This window comes from Sinohyriopsis cumingii, chromosome 10 (assembly GCF_028554795.1).
Source record: "Sinohyriopsis cumingii isolate HCF-2022 chromosome 10, ASM2855479v2, whole genome shotgun sequence".
Taxonomy (NCBI): domain Eukaryota; kingdom Metazoa; phylum Mollusca; class Bivalvia; order Unionida; family Unionidae; genus Sinohyriopsis; species Sinohyriopsis cumingii.
The window spans coordinates 59,210,620-59,225,488 of NC_142970.1; the positions used below are offsets into that span (position 1 = coordinate 59,210,620).

The 14,869-nt window shown below is 35.7% G+C and overlaps 1 protein-coding gene across 1 annotated transcript in view; it reads right to left on the reverse strand.

Annotated features, from left to right (window-relative positions):
* LOC149790208 (uncharacterized) overlaps window positions 1–14,869 on the reverse strand; it is a 196,597-nt gene that overhangs the window by 133,251 nt on the left and 48,477 nt on the right. Inside the window, exons 13-17 of the mRNA XM_089972214.1 lie at window positions 14,185–14,348; window positions 12,146–12,321; window positions 8,791–8,911; window positions 6,626–6,975; window positions 626–766 (exon numbers count right to left, since the gene is read on the reverse strand). Coding sequence (XP_089828340.1) covers window positions 626–766; window positions 6,626–6,975; window positions 8,791–8,911; window positions 12,146–12,321; window positions 14,185–14,348 — 952 coding nt within the window. The remainder of the gene's footprint in view (window positions 1–625; window positions 767–6,625; window positions 6,976–8,790; window positions 8,912–12,145; window positions 12,322–14,184; window positions 14,349–14,869) is intronic.

Consider the following 14,869-nt stretch of genomic DNA (forward strand, 5'->3'; position numbering starts at 1 on the left):
TAAAGTTTTGTAATTTATTAAAACAAACAAATGAAGATTCTCTATTATATGGGTTGATATAAATCTCAACAACAACAAAATGCAAATGTACTTTATATGGAGTTACTTCCCTTGCATAATGAACAAAACACATTTGTCACCCAAAGACTGCCACACTAGTTTAATATGGAGAGTAAATATATCATAGAAAACAGAATTGGAATTGGCTGATTAACCACATTTGATTTAGAAAAACTGGAAAAACTGGAAGTAAACAATTCTGATTCGAAGGTTAAAACATTCACGGTCACTTGTATGTTAAGTCCAACTACAAACATAATGTACCAACAAATCTGGGTCTGTGCAGTTTGAAAGAAGTAATTATTAGCTGTTTGTACATAATGTGTTGACTAATGGATGGGTGGGTGGATGTTCCAACAAAAGGAGCAGATAGACAATTGTAAGACTATACACACCTTCCATATTTAAAAACACCCTCCACATTTCGAGTACTTAATAAAACGCCTTCCACATTTATGGTGTGGACTAAAAAGACATTCCATATTTATGGCTGGACATTAAAAAAACAGCAGTGACAGAAGATATTGAAGAAAATAAAGTGAGATTACAGACAAAAAATACATACATGACCGTCTCTCATAAGGTGTGTCAGACTTGAAGAACACTTTTTCGTTGGGTTCCTTTGGGTTAATGTCTTGCCATCGAATACTAGTTTCATAACAAAGGGCATTGTTGTTGTGAAAATACACCTTTCCTTTTGTGATTTCTGAAAAGTACAATGTAAACACATATCAAACAAGAATTCCATGGTATTGTATGCTGCAGAAAGCCTGAAAAATAGGTCACTGTGACCTGCATTTATCTGGTATGAATAAGATAAGACATTTATTGACAATAATGTAACATACAGAATATGTCAATAATATCAATACAATAAAAAACATGATATGACTGTGACTTATAATGTAAATACATATAAGCAAGTTTCATAATTATGCATCCAAAGAAAGTGCAATCACTGGAAAATTAAAAAATAGAACCCAGTGACCTAAATTTAGAAGCACTGAGTAATAGGCCTTTATGACAAATATACTATCTTTATTTATTGTGTATCCAAACATTTCTGACTTGTGGACTTGAAAGAGGTCAAAGACTCATTATTGTTTGGTTAAGCAAATAACTTTCAGGTCTTCTGTTAACAAACCATGTAGCTATCAGTGGAAACAAATATAGGTCATTTTCTGAATTTAAAAAATTTAAATTGAATTAGATTGCTGTAGTACACTGCAAATGTATTACTGCAGTTTGCTTTTTCACTCAAACTAAACTGCATGTCCTTCTCTCCTGCCCCCTCTGCCCAAAATGAAATGTCCCACCCATGGACCAAAGTCATCATTGATGTGCAATTTATCAATATGATGTACAAATGTGGCTAATTCATACTGGGGGATGAGAGGCTGATGTAAGAGTATGACTAATTCGTGCTGGTAGTGAGGGGCTGATGTAAGAGAGTGACCGACTCATACTGGGAGTGAGGGGCTGATGTAAGATAGTGACTGACTCATACTGGGAGTGAGGGGCTAATGTAAGAGTGACTAATTCATACTGAGATTGAGGGGCTGATGTAAAAGTGACTAAATCATACTGGGAATGAGGGACTGATGTAAGGGTCTGACTAATTCATACTGGGATTGAGGGACTTATGTAAGAGTGACTAATTCATACTGGTAGTGAGGGGCTGATGTAAGAGAGTGACCGACTCATACTGGGAGTGAGGGGCTGATGTAAGATAGTGACTGACTCATGCTGGGAGTGAGGGGCTGATGTAAGAGTGACTAATTCATAATGTGAGCAAGAGGCTGATGTAAGAGTGTGACAATTCATACTGGGATTGAGGGACTGATGTAAAAGTGACTAATTCATACTGGGAGTGAGGGGCTGATGCAAGAGTGTGAATAATTCACACTGGAAGAGAGTCGCTGATGTAAGAGTGACTAATTCATACTGTGAGTGAGGGGCTGATGTAAAATTGTGACAATTCATACTGGGATTGTGGGACTGATGTAAGAGTGACTAATTCATACTGGGAGTGAGGGGCTGATATAAGAGTGAATAATTCATAATGTGAGAGAGGGGCTGATGCAAGAGTGAATATTTAATAGTGTGAGAGAGGGGCTAATGTAAGAGTGTGACTAATTCATACTGGGAATGAGGGGATGGTAATATGGTTAATACATAATGAGAATGAGGGGCTAATGTAAAAGTGTGGTAATAACATGTTGGGGGTGAGGGGCTGATGGTGTGATTAAAATATACTGGGAATGAGGGGTTAATGTAAAAGGTCAAAACAAAGTGGGAGTGATGGGCTGATGTAAACGGTTGGTTAATACATACTGGGAGTGATGGGCTGATGTAATAGTGTGGTTAATACATACTGAGAGTGTTGGGCAGATGTAAAAATGTGATTAATACGTACTGGGAGTGATGGACTACTGTAATAGTGTGGTTAATACATACTGGGAGTGATGGACTGATGTAATAGTGTGGTTAATACATACTGGGAGTGATGGGCTGATGTGAAAATGTGGTTAATACATATTGGGAGTGATGGACTGATGTAATAGTGTGGTTAATACATACTGGGAGTGATGCTCTGATGTAAAAGTGGTTAATATAAAGTGGGAGTGAGGAGCCAGTGTCATTTGAAAACAAGGTAATATTTGTAAAGTAAAGACTGGGTACATTGCGAAATGAATGATAGTCATTTTATAACAAATACACAATGCATGGCATAACTGAGTCATTTTAACATGTGCATCTGATGCCTGTGCCAATAAGTAAATTTAGCATGAGCAAATAATGCCCTATGCAAACGAGTCATTTTAACATGTGCATTTGATGCTGTGCCAATAAGTAATTTTAGCATGAGCAAATAATGCCCTATGCAAATGAGTCATTTTAACATGTGCATATGATGCCTGTGCAAATAAGTCATTTTAACATGAGGATACAATTCTCTGTACAAATGATTCATTCTAACATGAGCATACATGCCCTGAGCAAAAGAGTCATTTTAACATGTGCATATGATGCCTGTGCAAATGTGTCATTCTAACATGAGCAAACAATGCATGGTGCAGTTATTATAGAGCAACATAGGACAGTCTTTCTATTTGTATGTATGTTTGTGTCTGTGACTTGGATTTGTAACGTAGCTTTCAAAAAATTGCCATGATGTGTGCAGTGTGGCAGTTTATTGTGTTGCTTAGCAGTGGGGCATCATGCTGCAGACATGAAGTATGGTGTCCTACCAAGTCACATTATCTCGACACCAGGATAACCAGTCATAACACTAGCCTCTTAATGCTGAGCACCTAGCGAGGGATATGTTAGTACCATTTTCACAAGTCTTTGATTTGACTTGGTCGGGGATCGAACCCCATGACCTCCCGCATCCGAGGCAGATGCTCTAACCACTAGGCCACTGGAGTGGTCGGGACAGTCTTTAAACATTTCATCACATACTGGATATTAATATAGTGAGACATGGGACGGTCTTTAAACACTCCAAACACATATTGTGTGTTATTATAGAGTGATGTGGGGCAGTCTTTAAGCACTTCCATCACATCATGGATATTATTATAGTGAGACATGGGACAGTCTTTAAGCAATTCCATCACATCTGGTGTGTTATTATAGAGCAACACGGGACAGACTATAAGCAGTTCCATTAAATCATGGATGTCATTATACTGAGATATGGGACAGTCTTTAAGCACTTACATCACATACTGGACTGTATTATAGTGAGACATGGGGCAGTCTTTAAAACCCTCCATCACGTCCTGGATTTTATTATTGTGAGACATGTGACAGTCTTTAAGCACTGCCAACAAATCCTGGATGTTATTACAGAGTAACATGGGATAGTCTTTAAGCACTTCCCACACATCTTTGATGTTATTATCGTGAGACATGTGGAAGTCGTTAAGCAATTGCATCACATAATGCATGTTATTATAGTAAGACATTGGACAGTCTTTAACCACTTCCATCACATTCTGGATGTTTTTATAGTGAGTCATGGGACAGTATTTACGCACTTTCAACACATTGTGCATGTTATTATGGACACTCAATAACTAGCCATATATAATCTATGTTGGGGTTTGGGCCGAGACAAGGAAATCTCAGTCAAAGGTTTATATTATTTGTCTCCGCGTGAGGCTTGCCGGAGTGGGGAGACATATAATATAAACCCGCGACTGAGATTTCCTGGTCTCGGTCCAAACCTCAAGGTAGATTATTTTTCTCACCCAATATTTTCCTTTAAAGTAAAAATAATTCTGCACTAGTGGTCAAGTCCAATGTTTACATGCGGCGCATTAATATAAATATGTCAATGTGGGCTGTGGTGTCACTGTTGCGTCCGAAGTACACAGTTTATACGCGTGAGCAAAGAAAAATAAAAACATAATATATGGATGTTATATGAAATTGACAATAAATAATTAATATTTATTGCAAGAAATTTTATTTTCATCAGTTCCAATTTTGAAAAGTTATATTGTAAATAATAAAACGATATTGGCTACTCAGCTCTGCTCTAGTTATACTTGGCACAAGCTGTAATGAAGAGTAACATCTTTCTTTAGATTATTCATGGGAAACTATCGTATATAACTATTCTTTTCTTTGGAGTAGGTGAAACTGTGTGTGACATACTTGTGTTGTCCTAAATATTGATTGTAAAATTACCTCTGTGTATAATAATAGACTTTCCAAAAACGCGCTCTAACGGATAACCATGTGCTAAACTTTCAAGTTCAAGTTCACGGATTCTTTGAAGATTTATTTTTCTGTCCTGGAAATATGGCAAGTGCTACTGTGAAATTTGCTTATGGAATTATGTGCTGACAGATAAATGATTCCTTCTGGCGGGTAAGTGTATTATTTGTCATTAAATAATTGTAGGTATCTTTTTAATTCAACCCGGGCACAATGGAGATGCTTAATACAATGAGAAAAAATCATGTTTTATATAACACTTTTCTGGCTGTTACGTAGTTGTTAAGAGAGTTGGGAGGCTATGAAGTATATATGCATAGAGCAGTGTTTCCTTTTATAGTGTTCATTTCGCACAGGATTGAGAATTTTATCCTATCTGTAGCACAGTCATTTTCAGGTAAGCGTCATTAAATGTAGCTAACAGTATATACTTTGTTTCACACGAAGTATTTAAAATTAGTTAGGTAGCTTTAGCTACATTTAATGACGCTGATTTAAAACTGTACTTAGCTAGGACTGCATATAGGATAGAATTTACCATGCTGTGTGGAACGAACAAACATAATACCGAAAAGCTCGACATCATATGCGGTAGTCTTTGTCTCTCTTTAAATGTTTTTGTAAGGTGTGTTCTCAAACATGGATTTAAATTAAGTTACTATATTTTTGTTCTATATTTGTTGCTGTTGTTATTGTTGTTGTTTGATTTTAGTACAACTTCGTCAGGGACAGCAAAAGACAAGAATGGTTTCTTTGTTAAAAGTAGTTCTGAGCGCATGGACACCTTGACTGAGACGATTGGACTGAGATGACTAGAATGAGACAGGAAAAGTAATGTTAGCAAAACAATCAGATTTCTCTGTCGCATGGGTGAGAAATGTACCCTTCAAAACTCTGAGACTGTACTTCCTGTGGAAACTCAAAAACTAGCCATGGACACTTGATATTTCTAAAACATTTTATTCCTGGAGGTATTTTTCCCAATCAGATTAAAGCAAAAAGGCAAAGTTACGAAAAAGAAAGGCAATTTCATCAATAGAAATAATGAACTTTCCCATTCAAACTGTCAACGAAATATAAGCAAACTTTTTATGATTATTTGAAGGTGTATTGTCATTTGTACTGGCTATATCAAGCAGATAAAATGGGAGTTAAGTGCCTTCACAAGGATACAACAAGCAATGTATCCTGGGCTGGAATGTCATTACATTCAATGCAAATTAATGAAAGTTGACCGCAGTAAATCATGTTTACACTAAGTGTTACTATATGTTGGTCTCATTTCTGGAAGACTCCATTCTTTTCAACTTGACCACCAGTTTTCTTATCTGGATCTTCAATTTCTGGGCACTAAGAGTTCTGAACTCCCATAATCAAAGACTTCCAGAAAGTACTGAACTCCCATTGCCAAAGACTTAGAGGGTTCTGAATGAAAAGGAAAGCGTTAATATACTTGGTATACAGGCAATAGAGTTTGTGTCAATGCATCAACAAGGAACATTACTGCAGATGATAATAGTCCATATTAAATATGATATATGTCCATATTAAAGATGATATATGTCCATATTAAAGATGATATATGTCCATATTAAAGGATGTTCATAATAAATGGATGAAACTTTCCTTGTGTCTTTAAATTTATTTTGTGCAAAGGAGAGTTTAGTGTGTTCTGTTACCCTCGTAATTATTTTTCCAAAAAGAGAACCATATCATTTACAGCCCTATGTGAATTTCATTAAATTTCCTTCTGTATTTCAGTATTGTAACTGCATCAGGCATTGTTGTCAATATCTTTGCAAGAACACTTTAATTTTATATCACAATAACTCACCTGTCAAGTTTTTAAATCCCAATTCGAATATTCCCTGAGAGTTATTATAAGGGTTAAAATTCCGAGCGATATAAAGTGCATAATCCCCCTCACGGTACTTGTATAAAGTTCTTCCCCGAATTATACGCAGATTGTGTAAAGGCACATAGTTGGACCACACTGAAACAATTAACACGTATCCTGTCACTTCTTCTATATTCTGTAAGAATTGGAGGTCATAATCACCCTCTAAAAACGTTAATTCAAGATTACCCTCCACATATGTACAATTGGTGTATTTCTGTCTATACATTTCATAGTGTTCATTATATGACCCCATTCGAACTAATCCAGCTTCAGAACCAAGGCACACTGAAAAAGACAGAAATCAAAATGACACTCAAATTGTTGACATTTTTATTTCAACTCGGTAATATGATGTTCCCTCTACATTGTTCCCATGGTCAAACAGATAGGTAAACAGGTAGGTAAATGGCAGTCACCAATGTGAAACAGGTAGGTAAACAGATAGGTAAAGGGCAGAAAATCAAGAGTGACAGAAAATCAAGGTATGTTACTAAAGTTTATAAACTTATTGGGACAATATTCTTAAATAGTCTTTATTGATAGCACTGAAATACAGAATGGTGAAAATTTGAGGGAACATAATATTGTTTCCTCAGTATACCACTTTGAATATAGTCCCTTAATTTCTAACTAATAGCAATGGTGATCGGCTGTCTTTTACAAACAGTTTATTCATATTCTTTTCAATTCCAGCCATACGACTTAATGTAAACCAATCTGTCTCACCTATTCCGTTACCAACAATATGCAATTGCTGATATAAACACTTGAGTTTGGAAAGTCTGTGACTCAACATGGGAATTCAATTATGCAAGGATCAGCATATCCTGAACAGCATGTACACACACACACACACACACACACACACACACACACACACGTATGCATGCACACACATATATAACATTTACCTGACAGTCTGGGACACAATGTGGAGTTCAATTAAACCAGGTTATACCTATCCTGGAAAGTCTGTGACACAATGTGGTGTTCAATGAAACCAGGGTAAACATATCACATTCTGTGACACATCTAGGAGTTCAGTTAAACCAGGGTAAACCTATGCCAGACAGTATTTGACACGATGTGGATTTCAATTAAACCAGGGCAAACATATCCCAGACAGTCGGTGACACAATGCTGTGTTCAACTAAAACAGGGTAAAACTATCCAAGACAGTCTGTGACATAACTAAGAGTTCAACTAAATCAGAGTACACATATGCCAGACAGTCTGTGACACAATGTGGAGTTCAATGAAACCAGGTTAAACATATCCCAGACAGTCTGTGACACAACTAGGAGTTAAATTAAACTAGGGTAAACATATACCAGACTGTGACACAATGTGGAGTTCAAATAAACCAGGTTAAACATATCTCAGGAAGTTCGTGGCACAACTAGACGTTCAATTAAACCTGACTAAACATATGCCAGAAATTCTATGATACAATGTGGAGTTCACTTAAATCAGAGTAAGCATATCTCAGACAGACTGTGACACAACTAGGAGTTCATTTAAACCAGTGTAAACATATCTTGGACAGTCTGTGACAAAATGTGGAGTTCAATTAGACAAAGGTAAGGATATCCTAGACAGCATGTACACACACACACACACACACAAACACACACACACACACACACACACACACACACACACACACACATACACACACATATATATAATACATATATTCTTTTTATGTTTTAATGGGCAACTTACATTACAATTAATGTTGATGCAGTCCATTCTATTTTTCCTGACACTAACACATTTAGGATAACTTAATACATACGCATATCACTGATTAAAGACTGTAACACATTTATTACACATATCACTGACTAAAAACTGTAATGCATTTATTACACATATCACTGATTAAAGACTGTATCACATTTATTACACAGATCACTGATTAAAGAGTAACACATTTATTACACATATCACTGAGGTAAGATAATGACATGTATGACTATTCATTTTATAGAATTCAATTACTAAAAATTATTCATTCTAGATATTCAAAAAAAAAAAGAAGAATATAGAACGAAGTGTATCTTGGAAGCTTCGAAGCTGTACAATATTAATACTTAAATTTCTTGCATATCTTCTTCTCTGAATCCCAATTATAACTGACATCACACCAACACGTATCAATGAGGCACTTCAAGGGGGCATTACAACTTTGATTGTTGCATGGCTGTCCATAATCACCTGAAAAAAATAAAACGATACTAAGAATACGTATCAACAGTCTTTTAACGTAACGTGGTTATCATCAGAAATCATCACTCATCCATGTAATCTTTTCTGATATCATTAACAGTATTCTCAAATAAATGCTTAATCATTTGAAAATTACAAATTGTAGGAAAATGTAAAAATGGTTTTGAAACAGTCTAGAAAACCCAATGAATGAACAAGGCTTTTGAAAAGTTAAATGATTCTTTTTTTAAACTATATGGGATATATATATACATATATATATATATATATATATATATATATATATATATATATATATATATATATATATATATATATATATATATATAAACATCACATTCCCTACATATATTCACACCAATTTAACTTATAGATTAACTTTTGACAGGACAGCCAAAAGAAACGACATAGGAAATTGGCACAATGATTTTAATAGTAGTTCTTACAAATAAACCTGAACTCAGAATTAAATTCTCAACTTTTATTTAGAACAAAGTCAGTGGTGATTCGAGGGTTTGGGGAAAATGTGGTAAAAGTTTGAGCATTTTAAAGAACTTGATGATTCATATGCTATAATTCATTCACACACGGTCTGTTAAGGGGTGGGTAATACTTTTTCGGGGTGGGTTGGTGGGCACACCTAATTTTGGCAAGTCACATGGGGGCCACCCCTTTCTGTTATATTAATTAAATTAGCTCAAAATCTAGATCCATCTCAGGGCATGCATTTTATCTATCCCTTGTCTACATTATACACTCATGCAACAGACTATGTTTTACTTCATCAAAACATGGTCTACAGTATACATTCATGTGAAAGACTGATGTTTTACTTCATTTAAACATGGTCTACAGTACACACTCGTGTGATAGGCTGATGTCTACTTCATTTAAACATGGTCTACAGTACACACTAGTGCAATAGACTGATGATTTACTTCACTTAAACACGGTCTACAGTATACACTCATGAGATAGACTGATATTTTACTTCATTTAAACATGGTCTACAGCATACACTCGTGTGATATACTGATGTTTTACTTCATTTAAACATGATCTATAGTATATATACACTCATGTGATAGACTGATGTTTTACTTCATTTAAACATGGCATACAGTATACACTCAGTTGATAGACTGATGTTTTACTTAATTTAATCTTGGTCTGCAGCATATATACTCATGTCATAGACTGCTGTTTTGCTTCATTTAAACATGGTCCACATTATGTAATCTCATGTGATAGACTGATGTTTTTCTTTAACTCAACACGGTATATTATACACTCAGTTGATAGACTGATGTTTTACTTGATTTAAACATGGTCTACAGTATATATACACTCATGTGATAGACTGATGTTTTACATCATTTTAACATGGTCTACAGTGTACACACATTTGATAGACTGATGTTTTACTTCATTTAAGCATGGTCTACAGTATATATATACTCATCTGATGGACTGATGTATAACTTCATTTAAACATGGTCTACAATATATATACACTCATCTGATAGACTGAAGTTTTACTTCATTTAAACATGGTCTACAGTATATATAGTCATGTGATAGTATACACTTTAACACCTAAATGTGTATCAAGTACTCTCCTAAATACATGAACACCAAACTGTGTATCAAGTACTCCCTTAAATGTGTAAACATTTAACTGTGTATCAAATATTCCCGTAATTACTTGTATCAAGTACTCCCCTAATAATCTGACATTGAACTGTGTATCAAGTACTCTCCTAAATACTTTAACACCATAATTTGAAACATAATAGTAAGGTATACGTATAATACCAGTTTACGACAAGTTTTACGGCATCAACAAAATGAACGGTTATCATTTCTAACCTTTAATGTGTTCACATTCAATAATGGTATACGAACATACATTAGTGGAATATTTCCTTCCATTAAACGTTATTTAAAGTTAGGCCAGTCATATTACGGCATACCATAAAATTGTCAAAGGCACAGTCTTTAATGTGGCTTCGACACAAAAAGCTATCACAAAATGAGGAACTCTTTTGAGATGTACAATGAACCAATATGTCTACTAAAACGAAACACGTTTAAGGTTCAGACATGTCATATTTCTTGCCTTTCTCTTCAAACAGTTCGAGCAAGCTTGCAATGTATGTCTGTATCATCAGTGATATAAATTGGTCTCTTTTGAGATCATCAGATTTGGTTGTGTTCTAGTAATCCATTTCAAGGTATTCGAATTTAATCGAATTGTTCGGTTGGTACAGTTATTGTTGTTGTTTAACGTCATTGTTTTCAGGGAATGAGAGACTATACAGGTTGGTAAGTATAAAATGATAGACTATACCGGTTAGTAAGTATAACTGATGGAGAAGAGAATCCCGGAAAACGCTTAGAAGAACCAACGACCAACGGTGTATGGACACACCAACATAAATGTCCAATATGAAAAATGGGGTGGCACGAGTCAGAGGAAGCTCTGACTAGGGAAGCCACTGTAAATCATACTCAGTAGCTTCCATTGAACTTGTGCACAATGGTGCAGAACCATTAGCATTGTTATTATGAAACATAATTCAAACACACGTACCTGTTCACGCTTCTTCAGTAAATGCAAGCAATTAATTTTCTTGTCTTTTTGAATCTGAGTCTTCATAGATGTGCATGTATAAACCTTACTGTTTTGTATGGCATAATACAGGTACATGTATAATCCTTTTGTATCGCAGCATATAGGCAGATGTATAATCCTTTTTGTTTTATAAGGCATGATAGAGGTACATCTATGATCCTTATTGGTTGTATGGCATGACAGTGGTACATGTATAATCCGTATTGTTTGTACGACATGCTAGAGGCACATCTATAATCCTTATTGTTTGTATGGGATGTTAGAGGTACATTTATAATCCTTATTGTTTGTATGGGATGTTAGAGGTACATCTATAATCCTTATTGTTTGTATGGCATAAAATAGGTACATGTATAATCATTATTGTTTGTATGACATGACAGAGGTAGTTCTATAATCCTTTATGTTTGTATGGCTTGGTAGAGGTACATTTATAATCCATATTGTCTGCATGGCATGATTTGGATAAAGCTATGATCCTTATTGTTAAGTACGTCATGATAGAGTTACATGTATAATACTTTTGTATTGAATCATATAGGTAGATGTTTAATTGTTTGTATGCCATGATAGAAGTACATCGATACCATTTTTACTGGACAGTATTGAGACTGGTAATGGCTCCAGTTGCGTCTTGTAGTATCCTTTTGGACAATCTTCATGCGGCAAACAAGAAATAGTCCCATCAACAAGAGTTTGGTTGACGGCAAGTTCATATGTGTTACAGCCGCCAGTTTTTACTTCACTTGATGGTCCCGTACATCTGGAATAATAATAGCAGTATAAATCTTGCATGCAGCTATTCCTATCTATGAGGGGATGATCTTGTATGAAAGGAAGTGAATCAGTATTATTTATATGATGATAATTTAGTATGAAATGAAGTGAGTCGTTGTTATCTAGGTGGGAATGATCTTGTATGAAAGGAAGTGAGTCATTGTTAACTATGTGGAGATGTATGGGAGGAAGTGCGTTACAGTTGTATATAAGGCAATGTATTGGAGGAAGTGTTGAACTGTTAGCTGTGTTAATGTTATTGATGTTGTTGTTGTAGGGTTTAACGCCACTTTTCAGCACATGACATGCTATGCATGGCGGCTAGTATTAATGGCAGAGGAAGAACCCGGGAAAATCCCAGATAGAAACACCGACCCACAAGAAGCTACAGGCAAGCTTTCTCATTTACACCTATTAGCCGAATCCGAGACGCGAACCCACACAGACAGAGGTGAGATGGGAGTGATTCGTAACGGAGAGCGCTTTGGACCATTCGGCTACTCGGGGCCCCCAGCTATGTTAATGATCTTGTATTGGAGGATGCGACATAATATTATCTAGGTGGGGATGATCTTGTATGAGAGAAAGTGAGATATTGTCATCTAGGTGCGAACGATCTTGTATGAGAGGAAGTACGGTAGTGTCATCTAGGTGAGGATGAATGGAAAACCAGTGTCAAAATGCTTTTCCCTGTAAGCAAAGTAGCAAAATTAAATTTTTCAAGATGGCAAAATATTGGACATCGTCGCAGCACCATTTTAATTTAAGATGAACAAAACATTATAAGAAGTCTTTCAGTGAAATCCCAATGATGGTATTGGAGATCTTTCTGGGAAAGTAGTGATAACAAGATTTTCAAGCTGGCCAATATGGGAACCAAATCAGACTCTAGATCAGAAACATTTTCATTTAAAACCAAGCCGACAGCATATAAGTATTTTGGTAAAAGAAAAATATCCATGTCAATATGACTTTCTGTTCAGAGTGAAAAGCAATAAAATCATCTTCGAGATCGCTGCTGTGGCAGCCATTTCCACTGAAGACCAAATGGACATGATAAAAACCTTTCAGTGAAACCCTCAAAGTGGCAGTATGTCAGTCTATATAGCAGTAGCAAAATGGCCACTGTGGGGAGGCCATATTGGATGTTAGATCTTTTTTGGATGAGCGGCTATAAAATGGTCAAGATGTCTGCTGTGGTGGACATGTTGGACACTCAATTGACACCAATTTCATCTAGTACCAACTAGACTTCATAAAAAGGTTTTAGTGGAAACCCCTTGCTTAAATGACCATTTATGTAAGAGGTGTAGTGACAAGGTTTTTCAAGATGGAAGCTGTTACAATTGTCACAATCATAATTGATGCCAGATCATTAACTAAACATGATAATAAGTCTTTTGATGTGATCATCCATTGATAACTAACAATAGCAAGATTTTCAACATAACAGCTTTGGCAGTCATAATGGATGTACATACAGCATCATTTTCATCTAGGACCAACTAGACCATTGGATGAATGTAATATTTCATGGTAATCCTCCATGGAGGCTAAGAGCAGCTGTAACAAATGTGTTGTAACTGATGGATGGACATCAGATGCCACAAGACTGACCATCCCATATGCTCTTCTGGACAATGCCCACTAGAGCTACAAATCGGAATAATAAAACATTAAGCTTAAGACAAAACATTATGAAGGAAATTGAACCTGGTGAAAATGACTATATGACAAACCAATGTTGCATGTGTTTTTTTCTCCATGTGTAATATCAAAGGACCCTTATGAATTAAGTCTGAAGTCGAAGTGAATTAAAGGTATAAGAAGTTTCAAAATAGTCTCCTACCCTTCAACACATGTGTAGTTGCATGGTTGGCAGCTATTTCTTTCATCTGGATAAAAATACAGTGGTAATTTCTGCAAGACTGGACACTTTTCCATGCAAACACCAGAAACCCCATCAAGACCTGGAAACTTAACCTGCTTACAACGTGTACAGTTGGATGGTCCCTGGAACAGAAAGTTCATTCATGATTTTAAACAAAATGATAACAGCAAAATGACATAATCTCCTACACTAACACAGACTTGTGGTACCAGCCAAGATCCTTAATTTAAAATAAATACGGTGTTCTTCGAAGCAACCTCTAAATTTTAACTGTGATTATAATTCATTTTGAATGACAATACAGGAAATTCATGTAACTAATCTAGAATCCCAATACAGGAAATTTCTGTTATGATGCATTGCACATACAGTGTATTGTTGTCTGCTATAGTTCATTGCGCAGTTTATTTTTTCTTGCTGTGCATAATAGTGTATTGTTTCTTGCTGTTCATACCAGTGTATTATTTCTTGATGTTCATAACAGTGTGTTGTTTCTGGTAGTTCATAACAGTGTATTGTTTCCTGATACAGTTCATTGCAGTTTATTGTCTCTTGTTATTTACAACAGTGTATTGTTTCTTGCTCCTAATAACAGTGTGTTGTTTCTGGCTGTTTATCACAGTTTATCGTTTCCTGCCATTTA